Source organism: Myotis nattereri (genome assembly GCF_964212035.1).
Source record: "Myotis nattereri genome assembly, chromosome: 11".
In the NCBI taxonomy this organism is placed as follows: Eukaryota; Metazoa; Chordata; class Mammalia; order Chiroptera; family Vespertilionidae; genus Myotis; species Myotis nattereri.
The window spans coordinates 68,084,238-68,102,017 of NC_138086.1; the positions used below are offsets into that span (position 1 = coordinate 68,084,238).

The window sequence follows — 17,780 nt, forward strand, 5'->3', positions numbered from 1 at the left end:
TTTTAATTAGTGTATTCCTTATTTCTGACTGGTTCTTTTTACAGTTTCCGTATCCTTTTTTATGCTGTTAAAGTTCTGACTAAATTCCTTGAGCTTCCATATAACCATTGTTTTGAACTTTGTATTTGGTAGTTTGCTTGCCTCCATTTCATTTAGTTTTTGTTTGTTTTTTTTTCTGAGATTTCTTGTGTTCTTTCATTTGGGACATCATTTTGGCTGCTTCCCTGTGTTTGTTTCCTTATGAGTAGGTGTCCTGTAGGGCCTAGTGGCACAACTTCCCCAGTCCCCCAAGCGGAGTGCTCTAGGTGTGGTCCCTGTGTCGGCTGTGTGAAGTGTCCTTTTTAGCCTTGACTTTGTTGGCATGTCACTGGGAGGGATTGGCCCCCAGATACCAACTGGCTGCAAGGACCAACTGAGACTACAGCAGAGGAGCTGCTGTGCAGGGACTGACCCTGTGGAACAGGACTTGCTTCAATGGGGCTTTGGTTCCCACTGAGTCCACTCCTTGAGAATGTCACTGGTGAAGGTGGTTGTGTAGTAATTGGGCATGGTCTGGTGGTCTGAAGCTGTCCAGGGAGGTGCAAGGTCAGACACTGCCTGTGTCCTGCCTGGGCCACCTGGCATGAACTGATCTGCAAAAGGCTGCTACTTGTGTTGGGCTTGGAGGTTCCCACAGGGAGGCCAAACTGTGAACCAATGCTGGCTGCTGCTAGCGCCAAGCCTGAAGCCACTTAACAAGTGGTACAAGGTACACAGAGGTCAGATGCTGCTTGTTTGAGAGGTTTTAGGAAAGTCTGAAGCATAAGCCAAGAGAGGCCCTTTGTATGGAAAAGCCACTGGAAATGGCTTGGGTGGGCTTGGTGAGGTACTGGTAAATCAGGTCAAAGAAACTGACAACTATTCCAGTTTTAACCAAAATTAAGCAATTTTTAATCTATGTGTTGTATTTTTGTTTAAAGTTCAGCATTTTGTTTAAGATTATTTTCATGAAATTTATAATGAACAACAACTAAGATGTCTAAGGAATATTAAAGTAAACAATTAAACTTTACTTTTGGAATCTCATTCAAAAACAGTAAATACAGATCCTCCTTTGAATATACTTTGTATAAGAAAAAATATTTAAAGAAGTCTGAATATGCTGTGAATGTGAATATAGACGGATGAAAGTAATTTTATCATCAGGCTTATAGAAACAAATCTTGTTACTTTGAAATTCCACCATCTATTGGTGTTAAATGACTTATTTAGGTCTGAAAAACAAATCTGTAAATGGGCATAATGTGTCAGTTCTGTGTTGGGGGGTAGATCAGTGGATGTCATGGATCAGGAGTCAGGGGAGATTGCACATAAGAAAATGCAGAAAGTTTTCTGCAAGAGGAAGGAGGCAAAGGTCAAGGCCAGAGGGTAAGAATTCTATACTCCTCAACCTACTGCTCCCTCTCTACTCTCATTGCCATGACATTACTTCAACCAGAAGTCATATTTCACAGTTCTCCCTCAGCTCTCGCTCCTCTTCTTCCATTTCTCATCACTTATCAGATCCTATGGCTTCTATCAGTCTTTATAATAATGTCTGCAACCCCTTTACCACTCCTCCTGCCACTACATTGGTTCACCTGCCACCACACTACCACTTCTCACTATTTCCTGCTGGCTTCTAGCAGAAGATTCATTTCTTAAAAAATTGTCCTAGAAAATAAAAGGTTTCTATTGTTAATTAATGTTTAAAAAATGCAGCATACAACACCTCCTCTTGGCCATCCATATACACGTCAGCATAAGACGGATATTTTTCAGAGGTGCTTGTCCTGGAACTCCGTTTTCATATAACATTCATCAGCATGTGGTCACTCATGTTCAAGAAACACACGTTAGGAAACAGTGGCTTGGAGTATTTCAATGGCCTCTAGACTGCTCTCTTTGCCTTATCTTTCCCTTTTCCAATGCATCTAGTATTTCACTGATGAATTAATTTCTCTGAAGTGCCTAACTGATTATATTATTCCTTTGCTCAGAAACCTCCAGTGGTTCCCCACTCATCCAAGCGGTGATTAAGCACCAGGCTCTCCATAACATGCTACCAATATGCCTGGCTATGTGGCGTAGGAGAAAAGACATGAACTTTGGAATCAGACCCAGGTTCAAGCTCCAACTCTGTATCTTAAATACCGTAAGACCAGGAGCAAGTCATTGATTGCTTTGAGGTTTTTGTTTTGTTTTGTTTTTCTCATCTGCAAGTACTTGTAGAGAGGTGAGGATATAGTGAGACTGTTTTTGTGAAAGCTTCTTGCACTAATTGTAGCACAGCACTTCCTGGCCCCACGGGTTATAAATCTCTAGGCAGACTGAGCCTTTCATTTGGTAGTCACTTAGTGTCTGCCTGGAGTAAGTGATTTTATAAATTGAGAGCCCAGAGGATCATCTCTCAGTGTCAACAAAAACTGATTAATAAGGCAGTTCTCTGCCTTTACTTGGGAATTATTTATGGGTCCTGAGGGGATAGGAGCCAGTTCCACAGCATATTCAACCTTTTCAGGTGAGATTGTGCCATTTGCCCTTGGTTAAGTGGGGGTGTGCAGGGCCCAAGAATTAGCAATAGTGCTAGGAAAGCAAATCCTGGATTCAAGCACATGAAACAAAGCCCATTACAAGAGCCAGAAAGCTGCTCTTTTGTTAGATTTAGAGATGTTTAAAAGTGTTTCTGATTTCCTTGATTGTCCCACAAGAAACTACAAGATCCTCAATACACCTTCCTAAGAAGGGAAAGGGATTTTTGTATGATTTGTTCTCTAGTAAGCTAAGTGCCTGTGTAGTCTTGCATGTAGATGGTGCTCAGTTACTATGATGTCTGGATGGATGGATAAATGAATGAATGAACAAATGGAAGAGCCCATGGCTTACATCTTCTATATGTTCTAGCATAGGTCCAAGTACACAGAAGATCCTTAATAAGTACTTGACTGGCTAACTATATGGATTTATATATACCCTAGTCAGTCAAGGGCATTTAATAATGTACCTTAAACTAAACATTATTCCAATATATTTCTACTTTGTACAATATTATTACATAATATCTTATTCTTTCTTTTAAAATATTACTCTGTTTTTATGCTTCTACTTTATAAAATACTAGAGGCCTGATGCACAAATTCATGCACAGGTGGGGTCCGGCCGGCCTGCCCTGATCAGGGTCAATCAGGCCAGGCCGGCCAGGGGGAGGGGCTTTGGGGAAGTTCGCCGGCTGACCCCACCCGTGGTCGAACTCCTGGTTGAACTCCTTGTTGAGGGGACAATTTGCATATTAGCCTTTTATTATATGGGCTTTTCATATCATCTATATTATAATCATTCTCTTTCTTTTAAAATTTATCTAATCATTCATTTATGTCTCCCCCCACAACAGGGGAGTGTCACAGCTTGAAAGTGGGTAAGGGAAGAGAAATAAAATTAGGAGACTAAATAGATATTTTTAATCAGAAAGTTTAAAAATTGTATAAAACTGATTTGAATATATTGAATAAAATGAAGAGAAAACAACCTAATTTTTTAAAAGACTGGAAGAAGATGGAGGAAAAATGAGGCACAGGGTGTGTAGAACATGTTTGACAAATTTATTTGGAAAGAATGTTACTTTTATACACACTTTTTTTCCCCCTGAAGCACTCCACTCCAAGGTTTTTATAACTCTCATTCCTGTACGAGAGAAAAATAGCCAAATTCCTCCTTCACAGTTACAAGACCCAAGGCTCAGTAAAGTTAATAATCTATATATCCGATAAGAGGTAGATCCAGGGGTGGGATCCAGGCCTCCTAAGTATTCAGGAGTAAATACAGCTGTGGAATGTAAAGTGCGCCGGACACAATTAGAGAACATGAATAGGGTAGTTTGGCTGGAATGAAGAGGGTACGGAGGAAGGTCAATTCAGGAAATAAATATGAGCTAGATTACAGAGTACCTTAAGTAATATAATAAAGAATTTGGATTTTTATCCACATCAGTCATTTTGAAATTATTTTTAAAGCAATAAAAGGCTTTGTTTTAAATAAGAAATCTTGTGTGAGATGCCAATATGCAAAACAAATTAAAAGGACGTGGTTTTCTCCAGTTGAACCTGTTCCTCCTTCTTGCCCTTGGCCTCTGAGGAGAAAAGTTTGAAAAATATGAAACAGAAGTCTGAAAAGTCTTGAGTGCTGACGTGTTCCACCAAGAGGCATAGAGAGCAGGTGAATGGGGCCCGCGATAGAGGCAGGATTCACAGAGCAGGACTGCCAGTGGGAAGGGCAGGCAAGGATGCTTGGAGACAGAAGAATCCCAGCAGAGGCGGGCACCGTTCACAGACTTACACTGGGGCAGCTCTGGGAGATGACAACATAACCTCACAGATGGGAAGGGGCAGAGGAGGAGGCTGCTGGTTTTGTTGAAAGACAATGATGTACTTTTTACTGTGTTTTAGTCATTTCTGCTACACTATGTTATGGTCAAAGTAATAAAAAGCAGCTTTCCCTCCCTCCTTTCTACCAGTTTTCTTCCCTTTTTCAAACAGTCCATGGCACAAGTCAGAAGGATGCACTTCGTTATATTTTTTTAAAAAATTTTAAGATTTCACCTGCATGTCCAACATGAAGAAAATGCAGGACCCTCAATGCCATGTACTAAAAAGGAAAACAGGCCTATTTCTGTTTCTGTAAGTATTTCTGTTCTTCAGAGAGTGTGAATATAACTAGGACTTAATTTGTATCTTCAAAATATTTTTTTTTTCTAGTGGAGTTAGGTACAATGAAATGATTTACTTGGAGCATAATTATTTTGAAATACAAGATTTTTCTTGTGCTTTATCAAGTAAACGATGAAAGTAAAATTTGTTCAATATGTGCATCCAACCAATTCATAGGAACCCCGATGAGCGTACTTCTGATCGGGAATAAGGAACAGTTTTTGGCAAACTGAGTTGGCTGAGGGCAACTCCTCGTTTCTGAAACTTGTGATGCAAGTGCTCCCGCCCTTTGCTGACAACAGAAAGCCTGAGTCAGGCCGGGGCAGCTGCGGCTGTTAAAACAGCTCCAGCCCAGCACGCTTCCACACTTCCCTGCTGGGGTGCGCGCCGCCGCGGAGATGAAGCTGGCCACCTGGTGCTGCCTGAGCTCGGCTGTCCTGGCTGCTTACAGTTGTTTGGTTGCGGCAAACAATGACACAGAAGAAATTAAAGACGAAACGGCCAGGGACGCCTGCCCGGTGAGGCTAGAGAGCAGAGGGAAATGCGAGCAGGGAGGCGAATGCCCCTACCAGGTGAACCTGCCCCCGCTGACGATTCAGCTCCCCAAGCAGTTCGGCAGGATGGAGGAGGTGTTCAAAGAAGTCCAGAACCTCAAGGAAATCGTGAGCAGCCTGAAGAAATGTTGCCAAGACAGCAAACTGCAGGCAGATGACAACCGAGACCCGGGAGAGGCGGATGACAACAGAGTTACAGAGTTGGAGAGCGAGGTGAACAAGCTGTCCTCGGACCTGAAGAACGCCAAGGAGGAGATCGACGTGCTTCAGGGTCGCCTGGAGAAGCTGAATCTTGTAAACATGAACAATGTAGAAAATTATGTTGACAGCAAAGTGGCAAATCTGACATTTGTGGTCAATAGTTTGGATGGGAAGTGTTCAAAGTGTCCCAGTCAAGAACAGATACAATCACGTCCAGGTATGTATAAGAACCATTTTCTTATCATTTGTTCATGAATGTTAGGTAGCTAGACAATACTTATAAACATTAACCACCCGAGCAAATAAGTTAAAAAAAAAAAGACTGGTTAAATAAATTAAGCCTTTTATTCACCCAGGTAGTGCGGAAAATACTAATATCTTTGCAAATGTGTGATCATAGAAATGGTAGTTACAAAAATCATGATTAGTTCTGTAGCCATTAGAAAGCACTTTCAATTTCAAAGCACTTGGCTGATGTCAAATTGACATGTAAATTTTGTAGAGAAATAGAATTTTTTTAACATTTTAGTGCATTTAGCTTCTCTCTTTACTGAAGTGCTTGAAAACAGAGAGAGAGACAAGGCAGTATTTGCGGTTGTACTCTGTTCATAGAAAGTCAGTTTCTATGGTCTGCTGACCGCTCCTTCTCATGTAGCAATAGGAGATCTTTGAAAGATCTTGGCAAGTAATCTGCAGGAGATAACCCCAAATACCTAGTGAAAACGGGAGATTTAATAGCTGGAATAAAGGCAGTCATACGGTTTCACGTGTGGGTAAAACTTTTTGCTTTGAGACCTAGTGACACAAAAACACGGTAAGGGGAGATTTGGAACGCCACTCAGGGAAGGAGCACATTCTTGTTTCTTCCCCCCTCTTTTAGTAGAATCCAAGCGTGTAACAATAGAACCCATCCTCACCATCCAGCTGACCTGAATTAACTTCAGTAAATGTGTGTCAAAGATAACAAACCTAACTGCCTGCTCTGCCCATGAACCAGCTGTGGCACTGGTTCCTGCAAACCCTGGCTGTGCATCTGAGTTCCTGGGGCCACAGCTGCTGATGGTCTTGTTACACTTTGGAAAGCCATCTGGGCATTAGGTCTAGGACTTACCACGAGTGTGAGGTGGAAGGGATATGGTGCTTTAGGGCAGGGATCACGTTCATCTGGAACGAGTACCTCATGCCTGCTCCATCCCCAGGGAAGCTGCCAGTGAAGCTAGGTGGGGGTTTTCAGGACCTCTGTTGCTAATACACGAGGCAGCTCCGATCTGAAGTTACCCTACACACTGCAAGGCGGAGAGGTAGATGACATCCGTGGGCACACATTAGATTCTCGTCTATTTTTTTTTTAACTAAAAGTTTTAGGAAAATATCAGAATACTTTGAATCCTAAATACACATGAATAGATTTATTATGCCCCCCCCCCACAAATGTATACACACGTTAACAGCTGATAGCTCATTGAAGTTTCTTTCTGTTTAGATTTAACCCATTGAAATTATTATAATTATTCAAAGTGTGTATACTTTTTTGGGGAGGACAGCCTATATTAAACTTCTCTGGGATAGATTTTTATAAATATTATCTGGGAGTAAATACCTGTATTGGATTCCTACAGAACCATGCTACCTAATTATTATTTTCATTCGGAACATAATCACCTGTCATTTCTTTCTAGAAATCAAATATATGAAGCCTGGCTAAATACTTTCTTTGGGTAATAAGAATATTGGAATATTATTGAAAAAATTTCCTTTTAACTTGAGCTTCTTTTTTTTTGAGCTTCTTTATTTAGTGGTCAAGCAAGTAAAATAAATGTGAATGTATGATCAGTGTTGTGCATTAGAATTTTAACACGTCATTTGGAACATATCCTGTAACACTTTCTGACAGCAGAGGCCATCAGCCCCTTTAGGTGAAAGGAAAGAGAAGCCTCTGGTTCCTCTGTAAGCGCGGAATAGGAGAGCTGGAATCATCTGACTTTCAGGACCAATTAATGCAGTGGTTACAAGAACAAGCTATGCAGCCAGCTAGAACTCAGTCCTGACGCTGTCACTTAATGCTTCTGCGAACTTGGGCAAGCCACTGATCCTCTTTGAATATAAATATTGTCACCAGCAGATTTGCAATAGTATCTACATCATAAGGATCATGTGCAGATTAAGTGTTAAAACGTTATCAAGCCTTTGGCAGAATGCCTATTGAGGGTAGCCCTCGCTAAAAATGACTAAATTCTTAAAACTATTCTTTTTATTTCTTCTTCTTGTTGTTGATTGTTGTCGATGTCAAAATTATTACCAACCAAGAGTGTGTTGTCTGCTTTGTAACACCAGGTTCTTTTTCTGAGGCCTTAACAAGCATTTGCTGAACGGTTTCAAGTAAGTTTAGCAGAGCAAGGTTCCATTATCACCATTGATGGAGCTGTCAAGCTGCTTTTGTACATACAAAGAATTCTTTGGATGCATATATATATATTTTTAACAAAATCCAATGTCTTTCTTTTCTTCTCCCTTCAGTTCAACATCTAATCTATAAAGATTGCTCCGAATACTACACTATAGGCAAAAGGAGCAGTGAAACCTACAGAGTTACACCGGATCCCAAAAACAGTAGCTTCGAAGTTTACTGTGACATGGAGACCATGGGGGGAGGCTGGACAGTGCTGCAGTCACGTCTCGATGGAAGCACCAACTTCAACAAAACATGGCAAGACTACAAAGCAGGCTTTGGAAATCTCAGAAAAGAATTTTGGCTGGGGAATGATAAAATCCACCTTCTGACCAAGAGTAAGGAGATGATTCTAAGAATAGACCTTGAAGACTTTAATGGTGTCAAACTCTATGCCTTGTATGATGAGTTTTATGTGGCCAATGAGTTTCTCAAATACCGTTTACACGTTGGTAACTATAATGGCACAGCTGGAGATGCCTTACGGTTCAGTAAACACTACAACCACGACATGAAGTTTTTTACCACCCCAGATAGAGACAATGATCGATATCCCTCTGGGAACTGTGGGCACTTCTATAGTTCAGGCTGGTGGTTTGATGCATGTCTTTCTGCAAACTTAAATGGCAAATATTATCACCAAAAATACAGAGGTGTCCGTAATGGGATTTTCTGGGGCACCTGGCCTGGTATGAGTGAGGCACACCCTGGTGGCTATAAGTCCTCCTTCAAAAAGGCCAAAATGATGGTCAGACCCAAGCACTTCAAGCCATAAATCACTAATGCTCATTCCTCTGAGTATTCATTACCTAATAGGGCAATTAATTCCTTTCTGTATTCCTTTTCCATGGCTACACATTTATCTCTGAACACTGGGTTCTTATGCTACACGGCATCTGAAATAAAGCTAAAAAATATATGCAATTTAAAGGAGTCCTTTGTTGCTGTTACGCTAAAGAACACTTGCAAGCACCAGGGAATATTGAGAATTACACATTAGATTTATAATTATCTTAATTTCTATTCATTGGAAAGTTTTACATTAATTGTATTACTTGCTATATTTAAAAAATAATTGTTTACTCAGCAGGATAGATTTTACACAAGTAATTTGTATTTTGGCTATGGCAAACACATCTGAGGGTATATCGTTATTTTTGGGATATAAGGAGTTATTTGGGTACTTATTTGTATGTAAATACCCTAATCCTCATTTAGAGATAAACTTCTTCAATTTATGGCATTTACTTTTGGTCAGAAAGACCCTATAGCATTTTAGTTCCCAGGCAAATTAATGCTGTCCAGGTATTCCATGAATTGTAAAATATTTGTCATTTAAAATATTAAAAAATGTGGTATTCAGAAAATTAATTTAACCATAAGGACCATAGCTTAAAGGTAATTCATTCACTTTTAACTTTTTAGATGTTTTATGGTGAAAAATGCTCTAACATAAATATTATCTTCCTTTACTCTTTATGCCTAATAGTTTTTAAAATTGCTCACTACTGTGCAAGACTACTGGTAAGCTTTCTTTAGAAGACGTTAGTGTGGGTGAAGAATGAAGCATTTATTTATAGTCTATAATGCTCTGAAGGCCAGTTTTATATCCAAAGCAGTAATAGCTTTAAAGCTAAGTTTTATAGGATAAATAGATAAGTCTATTTATAAAAAGCATATGAATTTTGATATATATAGAACAGTAGTTCAAATAGTATATATTTTAATCCTAACTGGTATACTGGTTATTTTACTATCAGAAGGATTCAAATAAAGATGTTTATTTTTTTAACCAATCAAAAGTATCTGGATCTTTTATAATTCATTAATTAATTCTGGAATGCAAATATCATACTCAAAAGATTATAAAAAATAATGTGTTGTTTCATCTTTGTAAAAAGGGATCATTTCAGAGAGAACAGTAGTATTCTGCTGCATATTTAAAAATACTCTAGAATAAAATTTGAAATATTCATTGTATGTGAGTCATAGAAATACATTCAAGCTTTCATTGCTAGTGTCTGTTTCTACTATAGTAATCAAGATTTTAAAATATATTCACAAAGATGCATCTTTACTCATTATTTGAAAATGATTAGGTAACAAAACGTTTCAAGTATTACCCTTTGCAGAAACTTTTAATCAAAAAGAAGTAAAAATCCTTTTAATAATATATAACATACAGAGTTTTTAGATAAACATGATGAAAATTAAGTTATTATGAATACTGTTAAAAAGTTAAAGAGAAATACAAATAGAATTAAGTTATGACCAAAATGTATCACTGTAGACCAAAATCGATAATTGTCTATTTCAAAGGCTGCGTATCTACCCAATAAAATACCAAATGTAAATGTTGTAACTGATTTACTCTTTACTTTCTCTTTTGTTTTTTTAAATGAACATTTTAATATCATACAATGTATTTATTACAGATAAGGGCATTTTGATTCAACATATACAATTATTAATATATGTATACATTTAAATAAATTTAAGTTTCTGTGATAAAAAATGGATTCCTCACAAAATACAGTTCTGAAGAAAAATAGCTCATATAGTGAGTGTGCACTGATTGAATGGGAACTAGGTATCATTTCAGGAATATCTGGCATATAATTCATTAGTGCATGTAAATATTCAAAAGCTATCCTTCTATCTTTCCACCTTATTTCAAAGGATCAAAATATTATTTTCCATTATATTTTATGCTACCTTTCTAATAAAAAATTCTTTAACTTAGAAATTCCTTTTTAAAATCATTTCATGCTACTTATTAAATATATTTTAGATTTTTATAATCTTTAACATTTTGATATCTACAAGTCTTTTGACTTAACTATTTACTTAAAAAGAAAGATAACTATTTACTAATATTCACTAATGTTCATAAACGTGGATTTACTATTAACAAATATATTACTTTAGAGTCTTGTCTTGGTTCCATTTTAATGGCCAATATTTGTTATCTTAATTAAGACTGTATTTCTGAGCTTTATCATTCTTTGAAAATAGAGACTAAAAATAGGTCCTTAGAAATTCCAAGTGGAATGGATTCACTCATCGTTGAGGGGAAAAAATCAAATTATTCTGTTAAGCAGTAATACTCCAAGAAATTAATGACACATCAGTTTAATAGATAAAGAGCTTAAATATGTGAAGCATAGAAGATATTCTAGTAACAATATTTGCTGGTCCTTATGGGTAATGTCATCACAATAAGCTCATTTATAATTCTTATTTTTCTTTATGTATAAATAAATTTGTTTCATGTCTTTCAAAAACACTGTAATATATAAGAGTTAATCTTCATATCTGTTTATTTCTTCAATGTGAAAATATTAAACATTATTGTCCATGAAATAATATTTATATATTTACTCTTGTCTGAGAAGTTGCATAATGTTTACCTAACTGGATAATACCTTTGACTCAAGACTTTAATGAGTGCTGTATTACTAACAGGAAGACAGAGGCAAATACAGGAACACCATTATCTTATTTCCCTCTATTAGAATACTGTTGACACATTTGAAATACAAAAGTTTCAGTTTCATTTTGAGGTATTCAACTCCATTTCCACTTTTTCCATCATTGATGTTGCTGCTCTGGTTCAGCCCTCAACATAGCCTCAGGATAATGCAAATGCTTCTGAATAGTAACCTGTGCCTCCAGTTTCAATCTATTCCAACCTATCCTCCATATCCCTGCCAGAGGAATTGTGCAAAAATGCAGTTCTGATCACGTTATTGTCCTGCTTAAAACCTTTCAACAACTCATTCCCTACATAATATAATCCAGCAAATAAGCCCCTTCATGAACTGGTTTCTCCCTACCTTTTTAGTGCCCTTTCCACCTCTACGCACACTCCTGCCACACTGAATGCCTTGTTCTTGAGCAAACCATGTTCTCTCATATTTTCATGACTGTGTATACTATTACCTTGGTTTAGGTAGAATGCCATCCTCAACCTCGGCTGAGTTTTAACTTCTCACCTATGATTTAAGAGCAGGGACCCAGGAGCCAGACTTGCTATGTTTGAAATTTAGCTCCACTTTTGCAAGCTGTGTAATCATATGCAATGTCAATCTCACTGTTCTTTGGTCTCTTCAATGATAAAATAGGGGTAACAAAGAGAATTTTCCTGTTAGAGTTATTGAGAGGATTAAATGAGATAACATATGTAAATCACTCAGAACATACATAAGCGTCATCATCATTATCATCCTAAATAGTGATCTCTTCTGGACAGTCTCCTCTGAAGACATTAGAAGGAATTTGGTACTCTCCTCTTTTGTCCTATACCATTGTAATACAGTCAAATCTCACTTCTCCAATGTCTCACATCTCAAACAATTCGGTTCTCAACCAAGTTGTTCACACAAAAAATGTCTCAGTTGTCTAGACAAACTTTGAGATTGGACCTGACAATCCTTTCATGCTGATACCTTAGCATGACAAAAAGCCTCTCTCAGGCAACAAAACAAAGGAGAGAATGCTATTGTTGCTGGCCAAAATCAATGATTGGCAAAATTTTAAAATATGGAGGCCATCAAGAATGCTAATGTTGCTAAGGGCATGAAAAAAACAATGATCACAGGCAACAAAAGAGGTGGAAAAACTGTTGTTGATTTGGATAAACAAAAAGCAGTTAGCTGGTGACAGCATTTGGAAAGCAGTGATATATGAACAAGTGAAGATGCTGCATGCTGACCTGAAAGACACCCCTGGAACGAGTACTGAAAGTGATTCCTTTAAGGCCAGTAGGGGGTGGTTTGATAAATTTAATAAAAGAAGTGTTTATTTATAGATTAAATAGTACATTAAACATGTACTGTATATAAGAAAGGTTAAAACGAAATCATTTGGGGGTCTGAAATGGAATAATTCAATTTACATTATTTCTAATGGGAAAAAAATGATTTGCTTTCTGAACAAATTCCTTCTCGAACAGCCTTCCAGAACAAATTAAGTTCGAGAACCGAGGTTCAACTGTATTCTTTCTTATACATTACATTATTCAACAGTTATGTAGGTTCTACCCTACAATCAATCTGTTTGTCTCTAGGATGTAAAGGAAATTTGAGACAGGAATGTTGTTACTCAAAGTGGTTCATGATTGCATTCGCGTAGAGGAAGGCTATAGTCTAAAGAAGCCAGAGTTATCGTTGGGGAAGGAGTGGGGGCTTTCAAATCAGAGGATTTGGGAGAGGCTACATACAGGTGAGAAGTGATTGAAGCCAGGGGGAAATATGGCAAGAGAGATCAAATATAAACTACAGGATTGGGTAGGTAACAATGGCAAAATTTAGAAGGGGTTTTGGAACTGAGGAAGGCTAGTAAGAATCTAATAAAATTCCCTGGCAAGTGGAATGAGGAAACTGACACCAATGGCTGAACAAATGGTTGGAGTAGCTGAGCAACTCAGAGCCAGCTAACCCTCCATAACCAACGATACTGAGAGCAGATGCAGAAAACTGAGACACATGGTTGAACAAATGGCCAGAATAGCTGAGCAGTTAACAGCCAGCTAATAAGTAAATCACAAGACCCTATTCTTCCGAACCAAAGATGCCTCAAAGCAAATGGTTTAAATCACGTTAGGGAGAAAGATAACAAAAAACCAATGAGAGCCAGACTAATCCAAGACAGAGGTGGAACTAACCAGAGAATGACCCCTGAACCAACTATATACTCATTTTGCTACATCAGCATTCTAAATGACACACCTGGAGAGCTAGAGAATATTCTGTGAGATCCTCCCCTGGGACCTCCCTTAAAATTCCCGCCTATAGAAAACATAAAACCCTCAGGACAAAGGACGCCAGCATACGCTCTTCCTCGAGCACTGAGCATGCCCGGCCCCTACCCTCCCCCTCTTTCCTCAGGTGAGTACTTTGCTTCTATCCTACACTCTAAGGGTCCCGATGAGACCCGCACCCAGGGGCGCAATGGGCAGCGGCAGCTCTCCCAGCATTACTTATGCCTTGATCCTGTCTCCAGGGCCCTTCCTTTGCTTCACTGTCCCAAGATTTAATAAACTTACTCTCAATTTCATCTCATGTCTTAAAAATTTCCTGTGCTTGTCAAGAACCTGGAGGTTGCCTGACACTCTACAAGTCCCAGTTCCTGCTGGAGCAGGGCCGGCTCCCAGTCTGGTAACAGGTACAGCCTCTGGGTACATGTCATATAGAGGGCAGGGCTGTCCTGGACTGGACAGTGATTGTCCTACCTGAGTTTCTAAAGAAAAAAAGTATTTTCACACTTCTTATACTATACTATGGGCCCAGTGCATGAAATTGAGTAAGGCCCAGGACCCAGAGTCCCACGGCTTGGCGGGATCCGGAAAGAGTCTTGTGGCTGCTGCCGCCATGGGAAGCAGTACCCAGAAACCCACCTGCGCCTCTGGTCAAGTCCTCCAGAGTCCAGTCCCCGCCCACCCCCCAAGCGCCTCGCCACACACGCAGCCCCACGCAGCCTCTGCTGATAGGTCATTACAGCGTGATGGCGTGATGACCACAGGCTTTTTATATAGTCGATTGTAATCTTGAAATTAATTTTAATCTCACAAGATTTACAAATGCTTTAATTTTTAAAAATTACAGATTAGACTAAAGACCCCTTTGGAAACCATCTTCAATTCCAAATCTCCCCTTTCTCCCCTGAGATAACAAGCAGCGTTGGTTGAATCCAAACTGTAATTTCATTCTATGTGTTTCCAAGTTGCAACGTCTGCTGAATCATAGCTTTGCCAGGTTTCTTTGATCAATTAGGAAGAGTTGAGAGTGAGAATAGAAATGAGAGAAGTTGGCTATACTTGAAGAACTCAGTCCCCTAAATTCCCAAGAGTGACTCAGCCTCCCTTGCTCCTTGAAGTGGTCCCTAAGACTCTTCTTGCTGAAAGACACTCTTACTTTTTCTCATGAGGAAGCAACCTTAATCCTCCTTTGGCATCTCTAGACATTTGAGCAGGGCATGCCCTACTGTCAATTATAGTCATATTGGAGAAGAAGCCTTTATACCACTTTATATCAGCAGAAAACTGGGGAAACACATGTGGAGTCAGATTTTAAGGTTGCTTGACTAAAGAAAAAAAGCAATTTCAGATGTGATTGAATTAGTTGATATAGATATATTTGCCAGGAATTCTTAATTCAATGGGCTGGTGTGAGCAGATGTGGTTGGTTCTAATGGCTTGCTTGATTAACACAAACCTAGATTCAATAGCAGCTATACTAATTAAAGCCACGAAGCCGGAAATGTCTTGGGACTAAGACTTACAGAAATTGAAATGTTGGAGTGAATTTATCTGTAATTCACTAAAAAAAGTATTTATTGAATGTATACCATATGGTAGACAGCCCCTTAAAACAACTAATATTACATTTATATTTATTATTTTAATCCAATAAATACTTACCACCTGCCTGTCATGTGTATAACATGGTGTTATATGTTTATCAAAGTATTTTGAATATGATTTTTTTCCAAATAAAAACTTTCTAAACTCTCAAAATCTGAGTTTAATCTCTAGCACTGAAGATTTCCTCTGAGTAATTAAGGGTGATGCTGTTTAGACTGCCTCTCTATTACAAAGGCCTCATACAAAGGTGCAGCATCTGGATCTGAACATTTGTCGAGCTTCTATCTCTGTAAGTTGGCTTTTCTCATCTCCCACAAGAAGCAAATAATTTGTGCTTAGTGGTGAGGGTTTATAAAAAAAAGGGGCCCACAAAACTAGTTGCTTCCATTTATTTTCCATTCAGCACTGCTAGTATCATAATTCTTTTCAGTTAACCTCCGCAACCTGTTTTAATTTTTGTTTAGCGATTCATGCTGCTACATACTAATAATGACAAGCAGCTGTCACTTACTGAGTGCCAACTTTCCTAGGAGCATCTGCAATGTTATCTCTGTTGGCTGTGATTAATGCCGCAATAAGGAGGTAATGTTTTACACCACAGAAGTTTTCCTTGAAAAAAAAATCAATAAACTTCTGTTATCTACAAACTGTTTATCATGTGTGGACCACTATCCATTTTCAGCTGTCCTGGCTTTCTTGGTGTATTTCACATGAAGTGGGCTCATTTTCCGCGATAAATAACCCGTGATGATTCCGCGGTGAAGCATCCACATGTAGCAAATCTCAGTACCACCCCTGCTCTGACTTTCTATGTAAATCTATTAAGTGGGAAATGATTCCAATTAAATCTCAGCTGAGGATGAAACACCTTTTTTTGTATCTTTTCAAAAACAATTACATAATATTCTGTTGACAGGAGATATTTCAAAATTTAATATGTTTTCCAAGTATGTTAATGTCCCTACTTAACCTAGTGGTTAAACATTATTTTCTCCCTGCAGTTAAGTCAGAATTTATAACAACTCTGACAGAAAAGGCAAACAAGTTTCTATGCTCTCCAAACACTATTTCACTTCCATGGTTACATGGCAGAATCACTGATGAGAGTATACTGCTTAAGTTCAGAGCACTTTGTAAGTTCCTTGGAAGCTGAAAGATTTCTCTGATAAACACCGAAGTTCTTAATTTGTTACATGAAATAATTATTTTAAAATGTGAATATAATTTACAAATGAAGGATGTTAGTGAAGACTTTTTTATTTCTATTCTATAACAAAAATTTTGTCTTTATCTGACCAAACCAATGATTAGAAATCTAGGGAGGCTCTGATATCATGGATAGGTATGGAAGGTGGGCTGGAAGACTGATACTTTTACGTTGAATACAGTAATGGTGTTAGCATGCGAAACTGCTAGAGGGGGTTCTCAAACTGTGTCCTCAGAGACCCTTAAGTTCTGCAGACATATTTCACGAATATGAAAAAAAGCCAGGACAATATATGATGCACGAAACACTGTTCACCTAGAGTAGTTCTGCTTCTGTTTTATATCTTGGGGCTCCACCTCAATTTCACTTAAAGAAAAGGTTTTGTTTTGTTTTAAGAAATATTTTAAAATCATTGCTTCCCCATAGCATATTCCTTTGGGAGCTCAGCCAGCAAAAACAAAAACTGGAATAGACACATGAAGATTCTAATGTGGTATGTTATTTCTAACACTAAACATTTAAATATCTGAAAGTTTAGGTGGACTTGATGTGGAAAATACATGCAGAAATTCAGAAGAAATTTCTCCTTTTGAAGTTTGCCTTGTAAAATAGTCATTCAGTAGTGTGATTATTTTGGTGAAGGGCCTTACGAATTACTATGCACATTATTCCTTTGAAAATGGCATGGTTACATGTGCAACAGGGAGCTTAGAATTCACAAGGAGCATCAAGAAGACTACCAGAGGCTTCCTGCCTTCAATGTTTCTACAGCTACTATCAGTTATCTTAAAAAAACAGGCAAGAAAATAATAAACGGAGTGAGGTATGTACAAGCACCATGCAAGGTTACAGAAACAGAAGTGATCACTGTCAAGAAGTGGAATGCTTGAAGAGCGTGGAATGCTGAAGCACAGAAACGCAGAGGAGGGCACCCCTGCCCAGGGCACAGCATGAGCAAAGGCTGCAGCAGGTTGGAAAACAGCTGGAGCATGGGGCATGTGGCAGGGGACAGACACCAGAAGAAGAAAGGAATGGTGGATCAGATTAGAGTAGAGGGATTGGACTGTAAAGTCAAAGAGGCGGCATTTAATCCTTATGACAGGGCAAGGAAAATTCACATCTAAGTATCTGCAGTGTCCTGTGCCACGGACTGATTGCTCAGTGCCTGGGCCTGTGAGGTGATGGTACGATGCTGGGTGGTGGGAAGGAAAACTGGAAGGAACTCTGAAGACTGTTTTACAAAATAACGAAACCGTCAAAGGTATCAAGCAGAAGATGGATGGCA

The 17,780-nt window shown here is 38.6% G+C and overlaps 2 protein-coding genes across 2 annotated transcripts in view; one reads left to right on the top strand and one right to left on the bottom strand.

The window, feature by feature from the left end:
• CCDC146 (coiled-coil domain containing 146) overlaps positions 1 to 17,780 on the bottom strand; it is a 109,786-nt gene that overhangs the window by 60,979 nt on the left and 31,027 nt on the right. The gene's annotated exons all lie outside the window — the stretch shown is intronic.
• Positions 5,120 to 9,893, top strand: FGL2 (fibrinogen like 2; the record flags this gene model as incomplete). The annotated part of the gene is made up of 2 exons (XM_081102295.1): positions 5,120 to 5,693; positions 7,994 to 9,893. 2 exons carry the CDS (start codon positions 5,120 to 5,122, stop codon positions 8,698 to 8,700), a joined length of 1,281 nt encoding a protein of 426 aa, XP_080958421.1. The 3' UTR covers positions 8,701 to 9,893.